Source organism: Diplotaxodon limnothrissa, linkage group LG20 (genome assembly GCF_057381915.1).
Source record: "Diplotaxodon limnothrissa isolate DT_005_m linkage group LG20, D_limnothrissa_male_GT1.1, whole genome shotgun sequence".
Lineage (NCBI taxonomy): Eukaryota > Metazoa > Chordata > Actinopteri > Cichliformes > Cichlidae > Diplotaxodon > Diplotaxodon limnothrissa.
The window spans coordinates 36,661,250-36,681,685 of NC_140615.1; the positions used below are offsets into that span (position 1 = coordinate 36,661,250).

A 20,436-nucleotide genomic window follows, 5' to 3' on the forward strand; every position below is an offset into this window, starting at 1 on the left:
GGAAATTATCGTCACTGCGACCGTCTTATCAGAATTCAGAAGTTTCATTTTCAGTTTATCAGAAAAAAAATATGTCTGTACGTCACAAGTGAAAGGAAACTATAGTAAGATTGTTATGTTATGCTTCTAAATACCATGTTATGGTGATACATGTATGTTTCATATATTTCAAAGTTTTTTTTTTTATGTCACATGAGGGTAGATTTTTAATGGTGCTATTTTTACGCTATGATATTGTTTGAATTTCACAAATGTGCGCATGTTATAAGGAGCTTCTACAGAAAGCCTTTGAGTCATTGTGCATCACTTTGTAGCTGACAGCTTGTCTCTATCTTGTAGCCTTTGGTTGGCTTGGGAACACTTTCCCTTTATATTTGGATCAGCTGTAGTCTTCACTCTCCCTCGTGGCCACTTTATCACTCTGTTAGTTTAGTTTAACTTTTGACCTGCTGGCTTCACACTGACGTTGGCTATTTTGTTTCTAGTTGCTTTATGTGTGACCGTCTCTTTAAGCTCAAATTTTACCAGTAGCCTATTAAAGACATTAATAAGATAGTTTTCACTGTTCCTGTAACATTTAATGCCACCTGTGTATAAACAACATGCTCAAAGAAGCTGTGAAGTTTCAGGTTTGACAGAAATCATAAAAATGAAGCTTTTGGGTCTAGAAAGAGAAAAACAGAGATTTGGATTTTAATGTGCTAAGCTGATATTTTAATAAATACTTTCAAATGAAATGCACAATTTGAACTGTAATATGTGTTTCAGTAAAAATGAATAAAAAAAACATGAGCTTTGCATTTTGTTATTTGTCGTTCCTTTTTTCCACTGAACATTTAGCTGTTTGTGCTGTTTGTGGTTTAATACGAGATCGGCGGTGACATTCTGCACCTCAAATGTTTTCATGCTTCAAGTTACAGGTAATGCTGAACTGTAACTGTTTCTGCTAATTGTGTTATCTGTATCTATAGGTTTCCAGAGGTTTTTAAGAGATGATTTCAGACCACATGAAGTCAGATGTTTTGGACACCAAAAGATTTCAATGGTTTTCAGCTATTATGTCAGTTATTTTTTTATTAAATGGTAGGAGGTCCTAACTGATGAATTCAATATTTAAGTATTTATCTAATCATCAGTTTAAAAAAAAAAGAATCTACTGACAGATCTCTTATTTTGGCGCCTCCTGGAGGACAAATGCTCAAAGTGCAAATATTCTTACCTCATCATCCAGGAAACTTTGGTCCATTTTGTATGTTTATATATATTTTTATTATTATTAATTGTCAAAAACAATTATTATGTATATTTAGCATATTCCTTCAGGTGTTGTGGCACACAGACTCACAAGGATGGCTTTTCAGTCTGCACTGCATCGAGAACAGATTCTGTAATGGCGATCACTGCATGGGCTCCTGAAAACCACTGAGTGTGAGTATATGAGATGGTGTCTCAGATACTGCAAGGTGGCCAGGTCCAAAATTTGATGTTTGGAGACAACATTATGATCTGTTGTTTGAGTGACAGCAGATGGAAGGGAAGATGGAGATGCATGTACTGCAGAGAAGAGGAATGAGAGTCAGTAGATGAAGACAGAAGATAAGTGTGTGAATGGGAGGGAGAGAGTGCACGTAGGGCGGAGTTGAGATGAGTGCAAGGAGTAATTTGTGAAAAGCAAAGTTTACAAGGTGGGAGTGAGACCTTGTATGTATGATGTATGGTTTGTCTGTTTCCGGGACAAAAAGACAGGAGGTAGAGTTGGAGATGTTAAGATTTTCATTTGAAGTGACCAGAATCACTGGATTAGAAATGAATGGGTCAGAGGAACAGAGGACAAGTTAGAGAGGCAATGCTGGTGAGGTTTAGACATGTGGACAGGATTGATGGAAAGGTGGAAATATTGGACAAAGCCTTACAGCTCCATAAAACTTCATCATTCTGAGATGGACAGAGGTGGTCCTTGGTGGCGACTCTTGAAAGGAGCAAAAGAAGTCAAAATTCATAAAATTCATAAAACTTCATTAAACTTTGGCCTCCAAGGTATTACAAAAAGCCCCCCGAACATGACATGTGGACATCAGACTACTTCAAAATTTATATGTACACTGCCAGCCAAATGTTTGGACACACCTTCTCATTTAAAGGTTTTTCTTTATTTTTACTACTTCCTACATTGTTGATACATACTGAAGGCATTACATATATGAAGCAAGATATATGGAATTACTGTATGTAGCAATGAATAAATTGATAAATAACTCTAAATATGTCTTATATTTTAGATTCCTGAAAGAAGCCAGCATTTGCTTTGTTGACAGCGCTGCAAACTGGCCTTCTCTCAATGAGCTTCATGTTGTAGTCACCTGAAACGGTTTCCACTTGCCTTGTCAGGTTTTACATGTGAAATTTCTTTCTTTCCTAATGAGGTTTGAGACCATCAGTTGTGGAGTGCAGAAGTGCAGAGGATTAATTCATCCGAGTCACCAGCCTCAGAAATCGCAAGTTAACATCAGCTCTGATCAGAGCCCAGATAAATGCCACACAGAGGTCCAGTAGCAGAAATATCTCTACATCAACTGTTCAGAGGAGACTGTGTGAATCAGGCCTTTATGGTCAAAAACACCAAGCAGAAGTGATTTGTTTGGGGCAAGAAACAGAAGGAATGGACATTAGACCAGAGGAAATGTGTGCTTTGGTCTGATGAGTTCAAATCTGACATCTTTGGTTCCACCTGGCGTGTCTCTGTGTGATGCAGAAAAAGTAAAAAGATAGTCTTTTCATGCACAACCGTGAAGCATGGAGGAGGAGGTGCTTTGCTGAATTTATTCCAAACTGAAGGCACAGTTTGGAATAATAAACATTATTTATTTTTCAACAGCAAAATGAACCCAAACACACCTCCAGGCTGTGTAACGGCTATTTGACCGAGAAGGAGAGTGATGGAGTGCTGCACAGGATGGCCTGGCCTCCACAGTCACCTGGCCAAAAGCCAGTGGAGATGGTTTGGGATGAGATGGAGCGCAGAGTAAAGGCAAAAGGACCAACAAGTGCTCAGCATCTCTGGGAACTCATTCAAGACTGTTGGAAAACCATTTCAGGTGACGACCTCATGAAACTCAATGAGAGAAGCCCAAGAGTGAGCAAAGCAGTAATTAAAGCAAAGGGTTGATATTTTGAAGACTCTAAAATCTAAAACATGTTTTGAATTAAATTTTTCTATCAAAATATCAGATATGTTGAATGAAGAAATCACTTATATAAAATCCTTCTAATGAAGCAAACAACAACACATCATGCCAAAATCTTATTAAACAGCTGAGAAACAAAGTCTGCGATATCTATCAGTCTGGAAACGATTATAAAGCCCTTTCTCTGCCTCTGGGACCCCAGTGAACCATGGTGAGAGCTATTATCCACAATTAGAGAAAACTGGAACAGCAGTTAAACTTTCCATTAATAGTTGCTGACCAAAAGTACTTAAAGAATGAATAATGACTCATTAATGACTCATTCAGGAGGTCAAAAGAACCCAGAACAATATCAAAAGAACTGCAGGCCTCAGCACAAAAAACAAAATGGGCAAAATCTACACACATGCAAGGGTTCCAACATGAAAATGACTTCTGAGCAACAATAGTTTAATAATAGTTTAATAATTTATATAGCACATTTAATTACAGCAGGAGCATTGACCAAAGTGCTGAACAAGAATACAACATACATAATAAAATAACTTCGAGTATTGATAGCAAACACCAAATATGGATTAACAAATAACTCTCATGCTGTATTAAAAGCCGGTAAATAAAAATGTGTTTTAAGATAAGATTGAAAAGATTGACAGTAGGAGCCTGTCTGACGTATAGGGGCAAATTATTCCACAGCTTAGGTGCTGCGACTGCAAATGCTCGATCGCCTCTATGAACCAGCCTCGACCTTGGTACGGCTGAAAGCCAAAGATCACTTGATCTAAGAGATCTAAGGGGGTATAAGTCTGCAAGAGGTCAGACAAATACCCGGGAGCCTGTCCATTCAGGGCTTTGTAAGTCAACAATAAAATTTTAAAATTAATTCTGAAGTGGACAGGGAGCCAATGAAGACAGGCAAGCACCGGGGAAATGTGCTCACATCTTTTATTACGTGTCAGAAGACGAGCTGCAGCATTCTGGACTAACTGCAGCCTTGCCAGGCAAGTCTGGCTGACTCCAGCATATAAGGAGTTACAATAGTCCAGCTGGGATATAATAAAAGCATGAATCACCCGTTCAAAAATGATCTCACCTTAGATAAAAGCCTCGGTTTGAAGAAAGACCGCTGTACGACTGAGTTTATGTGTTTTTCAAAGGTGAAATTGCTGTCAAATATAACCCCCAAATTTTTGGCATGTGATTTGACAAAAGGTTCAAGACTGTGCAGGTTAAAATTAGAGGTGCTGGGATAGCCGCTTGGTCCAAACATTATCACTTCGGTTTTGTTCTCATTGAAGTTAAGGAAGTTAGAGGTCATCTAATGGGGAACACAAAAGCTTGTTTTGTATTTGCCAAAACTGTTCATGCTCAAACTCTCCAGTGTGGCTGAATTAATGCAATTCAGCAAAGAAGTCTATTGCGGCCACCGGTGGCACAAGCAGTCTTTTTCAGACAGAGCTAGGAGCATTTAGTTGGATTTCCACTGTCTACTATTAAAATTTGTTTAAGGATCTGAAACATTTAGGTGTGGCTGGCTGCCTCTATGTCACAGCTAAGAGTGGTTAAAGTATCAATATTTTATCATGGTTAGATTGACACTTTTAAATTTGTTTCAGTAACTATACTTCAAAGTACCGTTGAAAGTATTCTGGAGTCCAATAAGGGCTTTTTCAAAATGGAATCAACAGAGCACCACTGTGATGTTGAACAGGAGATTCTCAACATCTCAACAAGTTCTGAAGGCAAAAGGCGCTCCAACATGATACTAGCAAGGTGCACCTAATAAAGTGTCAGGTAAATGTTTAATAAAAATGATAAAAATAATAGAAAATAAACAGATAACAGAGATACCAAATACAGCTGTAGGTATCTCAATATATTTGCTTGTATTTATACTTCGTATTTACACTTATTGAAAAAAATGCAAAAACTGATTAAAAAAACACCTGATCAATATGCAGCACACACTCCATATTTGATTATACACTCAACAAAAATATAAACGCAACACCTTTGTTACTGCTCCCATTCCCCATGGGATGGACGTAGAGACCTAAAATTCATTCCAGATACACAATATAACCATCCCTCCCAAACAGTGGTCACAAATCAGTCCAAATGTGTGGTAGTGGGCACATCTGCTATATTGAGATAATCCATCCCACCTCACAGGTGTGCCACATCAGGATGCTGATCTGACATCATGAGTAGTGCACAGGTGTACCTCAGACTGCCCACAACAAAAGGCCACCCTGGAATGTGCAGTTTTTTGCGCTATTGGGGGTCTGGGGACCCAGAACCGGTCAGTATCTGGTGTGACCACCATTTGCCTCATGCAGTGCAACACATCATCGCATGGAGTCTATCAGATTGTCAATTGTGGCCTGTGGAATGTTGGTCCACTCCACTTCAATGGCTGTGCGAGGTTGTTGGATATTCGTGGGAACTGGTACACGCTGTCGTATACGCCGGTCAAGCACATCCCGAACATGCTCAATGGGTGACATGTCCAGTGAGTATGCTGCAAGTCTGTTACGGCGACGAGCTGGAGTCAGGTCAAGACCCCGATGAGGACGACGGGCATGCAGTTGAGCGTCCCTGAGACGGTTTCTGACAGTTTGTGCAGAAATTGTTTGGTTGTGCAAACCAATTGTTCCAGCAGCTGTCTGGGTGGCTGGTCTCAGACGATCTTGGAGGTGAACCTGCTGGATGTGGAGGTCCTGGGCTGGTGTGGTTACACGAGGTCTGCGGTTGTGAGGCCGGTTGGATGTGCTGCCATATTCTCTGAAACGCCTGTGGAGATGGCTTATGGTTGAGAAATGAACATTCAATGCACGGGCGACAGATCTGGTTGACATTCCTGCTGTCAGCATGCCAATTGCACGCTCCCTCATTGCTTGTGGCATCTGTGGCATTTTGCTGTGAGACAAAACTGCACATTCCAGGGTGGCCTTTTGTTGTGGGCAGTCTGAGGTACACCTGTGCACTACTCATGATGTCAGATCAGCATCCTGATGTGGCACACCTGTGAGGTGGGATGGATTATCTCAATATAGCAGATGTGCCCACTACCACACATTTGGACTGATTTGTGACCACTGTTTGGGAGGGATGGTTATATTGTGTATCTGGAATGAATTTTAGGTCTCTAAGTCCATCCCATGGGGAATGGGAGCAGTAACAAAGGTGTTGCGTTTATATTTTTGTTGAGTGTAAATACTAGGATCTATGACCAAATAACCACCCAAATGCCACAGGTTCCTATTTCAACCAATTCATCTGTCAGTGTAGCAAATACTAAATCTTCATATTTTTCTTTTCATCCATTCAACTTAAGAGTAAATGTGATCATAAATCCTTAATATAGGTTGTCAAAGGATCTTGCAAAGAAAAGCGTCTGGACTTCTGCCTTCTGAGGCCCTGGGACCATTTTTGTACATTTTAGTTTTTCGGTTACAAGCCATTTGCACTGTGTTGAATAGAATATAGCCAAATTCTCTAAAAAAAAGTTTGGCATAATTTCATTTCAAAATTCAAGTCTGACTTCCTTAAATTAGCTTCAGTGGCTAAGCTAACAATACACATCCTCTTAGAGCCCTAGGGGCCGTTTGCGGCCCCATTGACTTCCATTATAAACGCTATTTTTCACTGCAGAATTATTACCGTTAACGTCTTGGTGATTACTTAAGTTTCGGTTTCGTTTTGGACTAGGGGCCTTAGAATTGTAATTTTTTTATTTGTCCACCGGGTGGCGCCCTTGCTTCACATTTGACCCCTGCTGGAAAACAGCGGGCTGCTTAGACAGACCTGCGGGAAAGGAAGCCTCATTCCCGGCGTGCAGCAGCGGCTTCGCCCGCTGATCGGGCGGGACCATTTTCGGTCCCTAGGGCCATGAGAGGGTGCTTTTTTTTTTTTAGTCAACAGGAAATGACGTATTTGTTGTCACGTGGTATCGGACGTGTGTGCTGTAGAAAGGAGTCCCACGCAACATGCCCCGGTGATCGTCGCGACTTACCCCGGGAAGATGCACTCCTTTCGGCCTAGAGGAGCAGCATTGGCCGCCTGGGGACCATTTTCTGGTCCTGAAAAAAAAAATAAAAGTGGATCGAAATTAATGTTGGTGCCAATCTTTGGTCCATCTAAAGGCCTAATTATAATAACAATCAAATATTACTTCAAATGTTTGTTTTTTTTTGAAAATATTTAGTTTTTTTGTTTTTTGGGGCTAAAAAACAGGGCGCTCATGTAATACAACTGGGATTTAAAGGGTTAAAACAACGAAAATATAATTAAAGCTTTGTATGAATATTTCAGGGAGAAGTAGTTTTAAAAGACTGACCAATTTAAAGTGAAAAAAAATATGAATATATAAAGTTTTTATAGCACTTTTTGGGGAATTGTCCTTAGGCATAAAGGTGGATGCATTTTTTTTCAAATCTGCTCCTGCAAAAAAAATAAAAGTGGATCGAAATGAATGTTGGTGCCAATCTTTGGTCCATTTAAGGCCTAATTATAATAACAAACAAATATTACTTCAAATGTTTTTTTTGGAAAATATTTAGTTTTTTTGTTTTTTGGGGCTAAAAAAACAGTGCGCTCATGTAATAAAACTGGGATTTAAAGGGTTAAAACAACGAAAATATAATTAAAACTTTATATGAATATTTCAGGGAGAAGTAGTTTTAAAAGACTGACCAATTTAAAGTGGAAAAAAATATGAATATATAATCTTTTTATTGCACTTTTGGGGCGGGACCATTTTTGGTCCCTAGGGCCTTAAAAGGATGCATTTTTAAGGGCCAGTCAGGATTAAGTTGCTTGAAGACGTTTCACCTCTCATCCGAGAAGGTCAAATGGTGGGGAGTCCCAGATTTAAACCTTGAAGGACATGTCCTGGTCAAAAATGACTCCAAGGTTCCTCACAGCATTACTGGAGGCCAAGGTAATGCCATCCAGAGTAAGAATCTGGTTAGATACAATATTTCTAAGATTTTCAGGGCCAAGTACAATAACCTCAGTTTGATCTGAATTAAGAAGCAGAAAATTAGCGGTAGAGTTGGATGTCTCGAGACCACTTTTATGTACCTGCAGGGGCGCACGTGTTCATGAAGTTTTTAATTTGAGGATCGATGAAAACGGAGTCACTTGGACAGGAGGACGTGATAATTTCACAGCAGTACAGGACTGAGGCTGAATTTTTAAATAGTCACCATGTTAACAAAAACTGTGATACTTAGATACAGGAAATAATTTTACTGCTTTAGTTTTAGAGGAAGGAAGCTTCACTCTCAGCACACAGGATGGTAAATAAACAAAAACGAAAAAAACCTCTTTCAATGTATTCGTCGTGACCCATCCTGGTAGGTATTGTCGTTTTTTTCATTACCAGTACCTCTCCTGTTGCAGCACCAAAACTTTCCGATGCACTGAAGCTATAGGTGTGCAGTTTTTAATATTTAATATTTTTCTTAATGCTGCTGACAAACACGACATTCCGAAGTGCTGCAAAACACGCTGGGACGCTTCTGTTGTTGTCAAGCGCGTTATCAGAGCCTTTTTTAATTGCTTTGCTGTGGGTTGCAGCTGTGTTAGTTCATGGTGTCTGGTACTTCTGCTGTAAGACTGACGAGAAAAACATCAACAACAGAGCAACTCAGGCTTGTTAAATTTGTCAGGCAACTGAAATTACAGCAATAAGCATCCTGAGCAACATCCATTATCATAGCATTTGTCTCAATACTGGCTAAATTATTACCATAATAAGCAGATGCATTTAGTGGAATTATTGAAACAACAAACAGATGAACAGCTGTTCTCTTTTTTTTTTCTAGGGCAGTGATCCGCCTGCACCCTTTACAATATACCAAGACCTGTCTTGGTTTAGTAACACGTCCATATCGAGTTGTGTATCTGGGTGTTGTAGTGTCTTTGTCAGGGGGCTCCACAGGCGGAGGCTGGGATACCACAGTGCTGTCATGACTGTTGACTGTCGGTTGAATGGACTCCTCTCTTCCTACACTGTTTCTGCCTTCGCGGTGGTGTTGGCGGTTACGATGATAAACTTGTCCTGTAACTGTGGTTATGTTGTAGCTTCTGAGCGTGTCGGCACAACGCGTGACCACAGCTGGTTTCTAGGAACCTTCTTGTTGAGGGAACTAGACCGGTGTGCCAGGATGTAGTTGAGGCAGAGGTCGGGCCGCCCTGTTGAAATAAGTCTGCTGGCGCTGCTGGCAGACTTCTCTCCTCTCACGTACTGTTTGCTGGCAAACTACTTGTGGTTCCAGCTGTTTTGGTGTTGCAGGGAGGATGGAGTGGAGTCTCTGGCTCATGAGTAGTTTTGCAGGCGACTTTAAGTTGTCCACAGGGGTGTTCCGATATTCCAATAGGCTCAAGTAAGGGTCCTTATGTTCAGCTTTGGCCTTGTGTTCTACGTTTTTTTTCGGCTAGGCCGTTGCTCTGTGGGTAATGGGGGCTAGTAGCGGTGTGGGTGAAACTCCATGTCTTTGCGAACTGTTGGAACTTACTTGAAGCCATGTGGTGTAGCTCTGGTCCCTGAGACACCCTTTTGTATTTTGGTTTGGGTTCTTGCTACAAACAACAAGACTATCTACTATTTAGCAGAGATCTGTGCTGTTTGTGCAACAACCACAGTCTGTGGATTCACTTTGCTAGCCTAGCTAACTTAGCATTCCACCCTCTCATCCAAAACAGTGACTTCTGTTGCCGGTCATCTTGTGAAGTATAAGTATTGTAAATAATGCTGTGAAAATAAATTGAAAAAGGAAACAGTTCAAATTTTGCTCATTCATTACAGGTACATATGTGTCCTACTGCTTGCCTGATTTTTATGTCAATACCTGCTATGTGAATGTTTTTTGTCCTCAATTGTAGTCAAGTTACCATTTTCTTTTGGACTGCAGAACCTGCCGCTCATTTCATAGTCTACAATATAACCAGAAGTAGAAATATAAATGTTCTGAGGCTGAATTTTAAAAGTATCACAAGAGAAATTTTACTTGAAAAACAGCATGCTTGTTTTCCCATGATTATAACTTTAGTGAACACAAGCTGCAGCTAACTACTCAGGATGAAGCATCACCTGAACAATATTCTTACAGAACTTTTTAGGGACCTTCAGCACAATTACCAGGATGTTTGCCTTCAGTTTATTTTCCTTGATGTGCACATGCAAAGCCATCGCCATCACTTTTATTTATATGTATTTATTTTGCTTTGTTGTGCACATTTTTCATCATTTTATTTTGCTTGAACACAGTGAGATTTTTCCATCTGCATCCGTTTTCTTTTTTGTGGAATTGTTTTAGGCTATGTTGATGTTTTGCTTCCCTTTTTTTGCATTTAGCATTTTGTGATATCAAATGGATCAAATATTGTGGCAAAAATAAAATGTTTAGGAAAATTCTTATTCATGGCATTTAAACCTAAAAAGTGAAAGGTTGTCATTACACTTTAAAAGCTGCTGTAAGAGAAGGAGGAACTTGGAGAACCTGTAATTCAGACAGCAGCCACTCGAGGTCGCTGCTGCATCACAGTCCTTTCACATACTGTCATTTTACTTTGTTCTGTCTTTATGTTATCTCGTGATTTTATAAATATGACTCTTTGGTCAGCAGCTGATGTTTTTTAATGTGTTATTTAAATAACTTTCCTGATTCCTTCCCTTCACTTCACATTTAAATAAGGACATGAAATTACCCTTAGTAAAATGCCCAGCAGCTGACTGGACACTGACTGCTCTTCAGTAAAATCATATACACTCAAATCACACACACACACACACACACACACACACACACACACACACACACAGAGTTAGTTTTGACAAAAGTAAGAACTAAATGTGAAGATTATTGGCCATTCAGACTAACAATTGTTATTTTCTTCTAAAATTCTACATTTAAATTAATTATTTCATTGAGCAGATGATACAAATAACCAACAAACTTGTAGTCAAGCTGAAAAAAAAAATAAAAACAGATTTTACGTTATGCACAAACTGTGTGTCACACAGTGGAAATTTGTGTTTTTATGTTTTATCAGTCTGTGTATTGGTACATAGTGTTGATTTTATTTGCATGAATTTATTGTGAAATTTATATTGCATGTTTGTTTATTGATATTTATATTGCATGGTTTTATCCTCATCTTTATATAATATTATGTATTTTAGTGTTGTTGCACAATATTCTTCTAATCCACTGTGGACGAAGAGGACAATTGTAGGCACTTGTGAGGTGGGGGCGTTCCCCGAGGTGGCCTATCAGCCGCCAGATTGACCTTTTAAAGGGGATAGTGAGCGCAGAGACAAGAGGAGCGACGCACGAAAGGTGAGCAGGAGATAAAGAAACGCGTGTAAGCCCGCACATGTGTTGGAGGAACTGCTGCCTGACTGTGGGGGGCCACGAGTCGTTCGGCGATCCAGTCCCAATGGCAGGAACAACAACAGTGAGTGGCGATGGCCGCAATTCACAGCAGGGCAGGGGTGCCCCTCTGCCTGCATGTGGCTGTGCTACGAGGGAGGCCGTGTTCAGGTGTGGAGTGGGGCGGGACTGCAGTGACGCGCTGTCAGGAGGAGACATGTCTGCGACAGTAGCCCCCTCCTTGTTCTTCTGGCCGGCGTGGTTTCCATCCCAAAGAGAAATTCCTGTCCTGTTTCAGAAGAGCAACATGCTGGACTGTGGGATTATGGGACCGTGGGAGCGAATTTTAAAACTGTGTGTTTAACTCTGTGCCCTGAGCGCTGACTCACTCACTCCCCTCCCTCTTGTATGTGAACGGACTTGGAGGTGAACATTTAGGTCCACCAGCTTTAGCAGCCACATGTGCATTCACAGGAACACTTGTGGTTTAGGTTCAGGGTTCCTAAGCCAAATGTTTCCTCCTGCAAATATTTATTCAAGCTGGTGCATCATGTCCTGTCATCTTATCTTTGCACAATCTTGACTTTTTCCTCTCCCTGGGTGAGGGTGGATGTCTTTGGTATTCATTTATGTTCTTTACTTCTTTCACATCTTCATTTGATCCGGCTGCTTTTTCTATACTTTATGTTCTAAGTTCTACTTAGAGAAGTTAGAAGTTCTACTTAGAACATAAGGTAGAACTTAAGTTTTACTGTTCTAAGAAGTCATTTTCTAACATCAAGAGATATATAATGAAATCTTCTCTGCCACTCTGAAGAAAAACAATAACTTTAAATAGGCCCAAACTCAGTGCTGAAAATGTTGGGAAGCTGTGGAAAATGCAAATAAAAACAGGGTTCCAACTCTCACAAACTCATATTTTACTCAGAGCAATACACAGAATCAGACATTTAAACTGAAATATTTTATTATTTAATGAAAAATATAAGATCAATTTGAATTTGTAGATACATATCAAAAGCTGCGATGGTGGTAACCCACCACTTGAGAAAAAAGGGCTCCTAAAAACAAATCGCTGGATGAAGATTTTGCAATAATAACAAGGATGCCCCTTGGGCGCCTCCTGGGCGAGGTTTTCCAGGCATGTCCCACTGGGAGAAGGCAGACCCAGAACACGCTGGAGAGATTATATCTCTCTGCTGGCCTAGGAGCACCAAGGCGTTCCCCTGGATAAGCTGGAGGGGGTGGCTGGGGAGAGGGAGGTCTGAGCTTCTCTGCTTGGGCTGCTGCCCCCACAACCCGGCCCCAGATAAGTGGAAGAAAGAGGATGGATGGAACATTTTGCAACCTGGGCCGGTTCTAGACAGGCATATATGAGGGGGCAGACGGAAATGTAAAGGAGGCAAAGGATGGCAACAGAGACAGGAAAGGGGTGGGGTGGTGGTGGGGTGCTCTGAATAACTGTTTTTGTCATGTAATTGGATTGTCAGGCATCTACCCTAAGAACTGACCAATGTTGGTGTCCCACCTGAAGACTAAGCCTCTGCTGGTCCAGCTCTTAGGGTCATTGAGGCACGCAAACCCCCCCGCCCCCAACCATGTCAAGGGGGCTAAGAAACTGAAAAACACTTCTCATTATAGCCAACATACTAAAAAGTGTAAGCCAAGTTGTAAAAATAAAGGTCAATTCACCAAGTCTTGAAAAATAAAACTGAAAAACAGGATAAAAAATTACAATAAAGAATAAAGTAAAAAATAATCCAGATCTTTAGAACCAACAAAATAACATTTATCCTAGGATAGCCTAATTTAAATAAATTTGCAAAATAAAGTCAAAATAAAATAAGAGTTATCCATACATTATAGCTAATATTTACAAAGCTAAAAAGAGTTGGCATAGGATTTAAAAACAAAAACAAAAAAAATATGTCTTTTCCTATTTCCTTTTCCAATTCTCGAATAATTTGTAGAACACAACAGATTTAGAACAAAACATTTGAACTTTTTTTCTTCTTTTTTCTTCTCTTGTTTTAAACGTGTTTGCTTTGCAAGGAACTGAACTCTCTGTTTGCAACTGAACAGCTTCAGTCTCATCAATCTACTCTACAACAACAGTCTCCTGCTTCCCTTTCCAAAAACCTTTTTGCAGATTCATCCCAATCCATTTATAATCACATAAGGCTGGATATTAAGAACTTTTATCCGACCTCTCTCTCTCTAGACCTCACGTCGCCTGACAAGGTGTATAACATGTCTGTGGTCACTTGCGATGTTTCTGGAGCTGCATCACTTGATGTTCTTTTAGGTGGATTCGTTAAATAACGGCATGGTGTCTCTGTTTTCTACAGGGCAGAAAAATGTTTTTGTCAGAAAACAAAGAATTGTGTCTGTACAGAGCAAACTTATTATATTTAAACTGGAGTGAAAACCAAAATGAACTGTTTAACTGAATGAAAATAAACAAGACTTGAAAAATGAAATCCAAGCAATGAACATAAAACAAAGATATACTGGAAATGGTTTGACTGTTTAACTTGAGCCTGAGGAGTCATTTACTGAGCCGTGTACAGGGTGTTTTGTGATCTTCTAAAGTTGTACTTTGAACTGTGTACTTCTGGACCCTGTTACAGGAAGCATGCTGAGTTAAGTACATGGATGACTAGAAGAGGAAAAGATTCATCAGAGGAGCTCTGATATCATGATTCACCATGGCAACATGTAAAAAAACAGAGCCTCCATTTTAATAGACTGAGGAATGTGAGCATGTGACACTGTGTCATTTAGAGGGAATAAAAGAGTCTTTTTAATCATGGTCATCATCATCATCATCATCATCGTCATGAGATATTAATATCCAAACTCAGGTGATTTTTTTTTATTAAATAAAAAACTATTGAAAAACTATTTCATTTTTTAAATAATTATTCAGTAAGAACTTAAACATAACACCTCTGTTTTTAAGAGCATTTCAATATTTCTGTCATTACTGGATTAACCTCCTAGGTGGACGCCAGATTTTGGGATGTCTAGACCAAAATACAAAATTTTACTCCACAAGGGCCTGATATCCACTTACGAGAATGTTATACTGACACTGTTCTATCGAAATTTAAAGAAAATGTCCTCATATGTTGATATAGGGAAAAAAGAAATATCTGGAAATTCTTTGTTTTTACATTCATCAGGTCCCAAACAGCCCAAATAGCAAAGAGAATTTAAAAATGCATGCCATATAAGAGTTCGGGTCTTAGGAGGTTAAAATGTTTTGTCCCCAGTTTAAATATTTACAATCTGATCTCATTTCTGCCTCACTGATATATGACGGCTGTCTTACACCATCTCTGCTATAGAGATGTTTTACTGAGTTACTGTTAATGGTCAGACTTCAACTGTAGTAACTGTTTCAGGTGTAGCTGAAGAAAAATACAAAAAGTTTTTAATTGATGTAAAGTTTAATGAGTTAAGGCGCACATGTGATGAGACGTGTCTGAGCTTTTATAGAACTATCTACATGTCAGTCACTCAATTTAAGATATTTCAGTATAATTTTAGAAGGATGAGACATTTTGTCTAAATCTGAGACTTTTATCATATTTGGATCCATCCTGCAGTGCAAGTGGACTCTGACCATGTAAGAGCACCTGAGCTGCCATTTCAGGGAATGTCACATGAGCAACTCCTGCACATATAAGGTTTCCACTGTTTTCAATCCACAGCCTAGTTTTAAAAATGTTAACTGTTATTATTATTATGATGATGATGATGATGATGATGATGATGATGATATAGAAGTGAGGACAGGAAAATATTTACACAGTTAAAAAAATCCTAACAGTTCCAAAATGTTCTTGCTATTTAACCTTTTATATATTTATATTAGTATGGTTGTTTTGCTGTCATGTCTCCAAAATCAAGTGTTGCAAAGGACCCAGAATTCTCTCTGCTCTCAAAAAGATTAATTTAGGATGAATCGTTAATTTATTATAACGTCAGATTATTATATCTGTAGATAAAAATTTATTGTAGACTCTCGTCACGAAGGAATTCTTTGCCTGGGTCCAAACTACCCTGAATGCTGTGAATATGAAGAGTAAGGAAGGGTAAACCAGAGACTGTTGCAGTGATAAACAGTAAATGTTTTCAGTGCAGAGAAACTGCCTCACAGTCTGTCGTCTGCATTACTGTCGACAGAGTTGTTAAAAAGATGGAGACCATAAATTTTATTTTACAGATTTTATTCTGATTCCAACAGACTGATCATCACATCAGTCATCATAAGTAAAACAAAAGGGGAAATAAGAGGACTGGGAGGTGCTAAATACAGATTTGCTTCACTCTGAGCTTTGATAGCAACTTTATAAATGAAAACATAAATGGTGCAGCAGGAGGGCAGGAGACAAACAACGTGTGAAAGTTTTATACAGTAACACATTGTGGCCAATCTCTAAAGTGATTAAAATTAACTCCAACCCTCAACAGTGCAATATTAAAAATCTCATTATGAGATATAAGATATTTCAACCCTGTGAAAGAGATTATTATTGTTGTTATCATTTTAGTTTTTAAAGTAAATGGCTAAACTGAGTTACAGCTCCTGACAAAATTTAGACATTTAGAGTCTGTCGTGTCTTTATGCAAAAGAGGCTTTGCATGGAGCTGGGCCAAAGCAAGCCCTCAATGTGAGACAGTCTCAGTGAAAACAAGAAAATGCATAGTGCTAACTATGCAGACCACCATCCTCACATCAGTGACAGTTTTTAGTATTATCACTGTAAAAGTGAAGTTAGGTGATGTTAAGGGAGCTGTACGGTGAATTAAGGAGTGTTGGTGCGTTTACCTTGTGCCACTGCTTCAAGTTCATAGTTTTGTGCCTGCAAAAGATTTTTATCAATTAGCAAGAAAGTTAACTCTGATAGAAAAAGTAAAAAACAGAATCTCTGTGCACTAATTGTTCACTCTTCATTGTATTTCTGCACAGTGTTAGTAGTTAGAGCAAACATAGATCATATTTGCAACCAGGCAGGAAACACAGAGTGCTCTAATGATGGTCTCAAGCCCAGATTAATCAGAGTTACATCAGGATAGCATAGCAATCTGTGTCTTTTTGGTTTCATAGTTAACTAAACAACAACAACACATGTTAATGCTATTAATAATGAGTAGAGTTGGATTCATGGCGACCTGGATGACTGTGCAGGTCAGAATGCAACAATGAAATAGTTTCATTAATTTAGACTGACAGAGTCTGGCAGCTGTAACATCTGTATATAACAGAGCCTTTTACCTGCTGATGTGCTGCTGCTTGATGATGCTGTCCCCCTCTGCTGGAGCTCCCCTCACTGATCCAGTTGATCTGCTGGTTGGTTGCTTCTGGTTTTTGATGTTTTGCTTTACTGATCATTTGTTGAGCAACGTTAAAACAGCCGTCCCAGTCTTTCCTTTTTATGTTGCTCGTGATTTCTTTAGTCAGAGTTTCATTTGCTTCTTTCCTCAAAAGCTCCGCCAGAACCTTTTTCTCTTCTTCCAAAATCAGTTTGTAGTAAAAAGTTTTCTTGTTGCACCAACTGTATTTTTTTATAAACCATTTTCTCCACCCACTCCAAGTCATGAAGAAAGCGACAACAGTCATGCCCAGGAGCAGAGAGTAACCAGCAAGCTGAAAAAGAAGCAACAAACATGCAAAACATAACAGCATTAATGTGTGTTTGCTGTAAATTTGTAAATTAAAAGTAGAATAAGAGCACATATATATACAAGAAGAAATCCTCACCTTTGACTTGATTTGCGCTTCAGTTTTTTGAGCTTCTTCTTCAGCTGTGTGGCTCCCAGGTTCACAGAACAGCTTACTCGTGTTTTCATCAGTGGTACAACAACCATACCAGTCTGTGAAAATCAATACAGCTACAATCCACAGCAGGCTGATTAGAAACGCTCTGATAACGCGCTTGAGTACAAGGCATAAAAACGTGGATGGATGTTTCGCGGTGCTCCGAAATGTCTGGTCTATCAGGAGCATCAGGAAAAATATTAAAAAAACAGGCACGACGACGATTTCATTGCATTCAAAAGTTCTGCAAGCGCACATCATACTCCGCAGAAAGAAAGCCATGGCGACCATCCCGATGACTGTCCCGGGGGTACCGATTTTTTCAGTACGAACATATTGCAGGAGTTTTTTAAACATCTTGAGCAGTTCGGTGCCTGCTGAGGCTGCAGCTTCTGTCCTGTAAAATTACAGCCACGGAAATATTTCCTATTTTCACACCAAGTATCACAGACTCTTTGAAATTCAGTTTAATATCTCAGTCCTATAGCAGCTGTGAAATGTGATGTGAGAATGTCCTTCAGTCCAACTGACGATAAGAACCCTCTTCTCCCACCCTCACTGAACGCTGCTCCCACAGGCAGCAGGACGCTAACGCAACGTGACGTCATGAGAAGGCGTTTATACAGCATTCAGTTCAAAACCATTTAAACTGTCGTGTCAATGAATTTCACGCTTTTCGTTCAGCATCTAAGGTGATTTAATCCACATAAATTTTATGCTGTGAAGAAATCACGTGTCACAACGAACTTTTTATTAATAACGAAAAATCCCAGAAGACAGAAGTGTGACAGATGGCAGAGAGACATGTTATGATGCATGGTTTAGGGCAGGAGGCAGAGCTGGAGTTGACAGATATATTTTAACTTAATGTTTGCACTGACTTTAAGTACATATGCTAGAAAGACTTCGTTCATTTGAAATGCTTGGACATTTGGCTAACAACAGCAGCAAGTCGATCTATAAGTGCTCTTTGGTTTGTCAGCGTTTTACACTGAATCTATCCCCAACACCACAGGAAGACAAATGTTTCCTGTCTTTCATACCAACTATCACCGGATGATCTCTAATTTCCTGCTTCTAATTAGGAAAGACTGAGCTCAGTCTGGAAGATTTTTAGGACAATAACCTAGGTTATTGTCCTAAAAATCTTCCAGGTCAACAGTTGCCTTCAGACCCTTTATTTTAAAAGATAAAGACCCTAAAATAATGGTGTAGGACAGAAACGTGGTTTCGAACTAGATACTTACTTCAGTAAGTAAAATGACAGTATGTGAAAGGACTGTGATGCAGCAGCGACCTCGAGTGGCTGCTGTCTGAATTACAGGTTCTCCAAGTTCCTCCTTCTCTTACAGCTGCTTTTAAAGTGTAATGACAACCTTTCACTTTTTAGGTTTAAATGCCATGAATAAGAATTTTCCTAAACATTTTATTTTTGCCACAATATTTGATCCATTTGATATCACAAAATGCTAAATGCAAAAAAAGGGAAGCAAAACATCAACATAGCCTAAAACAATTCCACAAAAAAGAAAACGGATGCAGATGGAAAAATCTCACTGTGTTCAAGCAAAATAAAATGATGAAAAATGTGCACAACAAAGCAAAATAAATACATATAAATAAAAGTGATGGCGATGGCTTTGCATGTGCACATCAAGGAAAATAAACTGAAGGCAAACATCCTGGTAATTGTGCTGAAGGTCCCTAAAAAGTTCTTAAATGTTTCAGTACAAAAAAACAAGTTTTTTTTACAGCACTTTCTTGATTTGTTTTTTACACATTTCTCACACTTAAATGTTTCAGATTATTAAACAGATTTTAATATTAGACAAAGGAAATACAAAATGCAGTTTTTAAATGATGGGTTTTTTGTAAAGGGGAAAAAGTTATCTAAAGCTAACAGAATGTTCATTGGGCAGCGCCAGAGGAGGCTGACAGAAACAGCTCACTCCTGTCACACTTATTATGCTTTCCCCCTATTTCAGTAGCTGTTGGGGTCTGAGGTCTCTACCAGAGAAGCGGTTTCACCATCTCCCCATGTTTTTAAGAGGTTGATAAAACTGAGTGGCTCCTCCCATGTCTGACTGTGCCACTTCATAGTCGGCATAGCCCACTAGCCATGTGACCACAAAGGGCATCTCGATGCATGCTCAATCATCCATGTAAGTAAATCCCATAAATTCATACAACTCTTGCAGTGTGGCCCTTTAAACATCCACAAAGCTGCCCCTCGATACCAGCTGCAGGCTCACTGTTACCGTTTGGGCTTTGCCCTATAAGAGGGGCAGCAGCTGCAATACCCAATCCTCTGGAAGCCATCGTTGCCTGAAACTCCTCTATGAAAGACTAGGTAACGTCCCCCTGTCCCATCTTGTGTAGCACCACTGCTGAAGCAGGAGGGAGTGAACAATGATCCCAGACTGAGTGATCATGTTTTCGAGCACCTGCATCTGCTGCTCAATCATGGCCATCAAAACATAGACACATGAGAAGGTGGCTGTAGCTCAGGTGGCAGAGCAGGTCAGCCACTAATCAGATGGTCGGTGGTTCGATTCCAGCCAAATATCCTTGGGCAAGATACTAACCCCATGTTTGCCTACTGGTGGTGGTCAGAGGGCCCAGTGCTGCCAGTGTCCGGCAGCCTCGCCTCTGTCAGTGCACCCCAGGGCAGCTGTGGCTACAATGTAGCTGCCATCACCAGTGTGTGAATGACTGAATGTAGTGTAAAGCGCTTTGGGGTCCTCAGGGACTGAGTAAAGGGCTATACAAATGCATTTATATCAGGGACCATTTGGAGCCAGAAAGTGGCTGAGTTCTTACAAACTTCTCTTTCTAATCACCATCTTTCTTCTTCGTTTTACTATCTCCTCATGTATAACTTACTAACTCTCAGCTGTCAACACTGTAAAGCCCCAGTGTTTACCACCCGGGATGCACAGAGTTGATTGACTCCAAACGGTTTATCCATTTATTAGAATGTTTTGATTTTAAACACACATTCCAAAGGGGACATCCTCGATTTGATTTTTTTTCCACAGAGTTT

At 39.7% G+C, this 20,436-nt stretch overlaps 1 protein-coding gene across 1 annotated transcript; it reads right to left on the reverse strand.

Annotated features, from left to right (window-relative positions):
• Positions 1-13,596: 13,596 nt before the first annotated feature.
• Positions 13,597-17,879, reverse strand: LOC146611409 (uncharacterized). Its single transcript, XM_085345141.1, has 4 exons — positions 17,337-17,879; positions 16,851-17,222; positions 16,404-16,437; positions 13,597-13,908 (listed from the first exon to the last, which is right to left on the reverse strand). Exons 1-4 carry the CDS (start codon positions 17,748-17,750, stop codon positions 13,868-13,870), a joined length of 861 nt encoding a protein of 286 aa, XP_085201267.1. The 5' UTR covers positions 17,751-17,879; the 3' UTR covers positions 13,597-13,867.
• Between the last annotated feature and the right edge of the window lie 2,557 nt (positions 17,880-20,436).

What these genes read in the sequence shown, in the direction of transcription:
- LOC146611409 (XM_085345141.1), bottom strand. Translation starts at nt 17,750, where the DNA reads ATGTTTAAAAAACTCCTGCAATATGTTCGTACTGAAAAAATCGGTACC. An exon ending in AAGCGCAAATCAAGTCAAAG is followed by an intron (nt 17,223 to 17,336) that starts GTGAGGATTTCT and finishes CTTCTTTTTCAG; the next exon opens with CTTGCTGGTTACTCTCTGCT. An exon ending in AAGCAGCAGCACATCAGCAG is followed by an intron (nt 16,438 to 16,850) that starts GTAAAAGGCTCT and finishes AATCTTTTGCAG; the next exon opens with GCACAAAACTATGAACTTGA.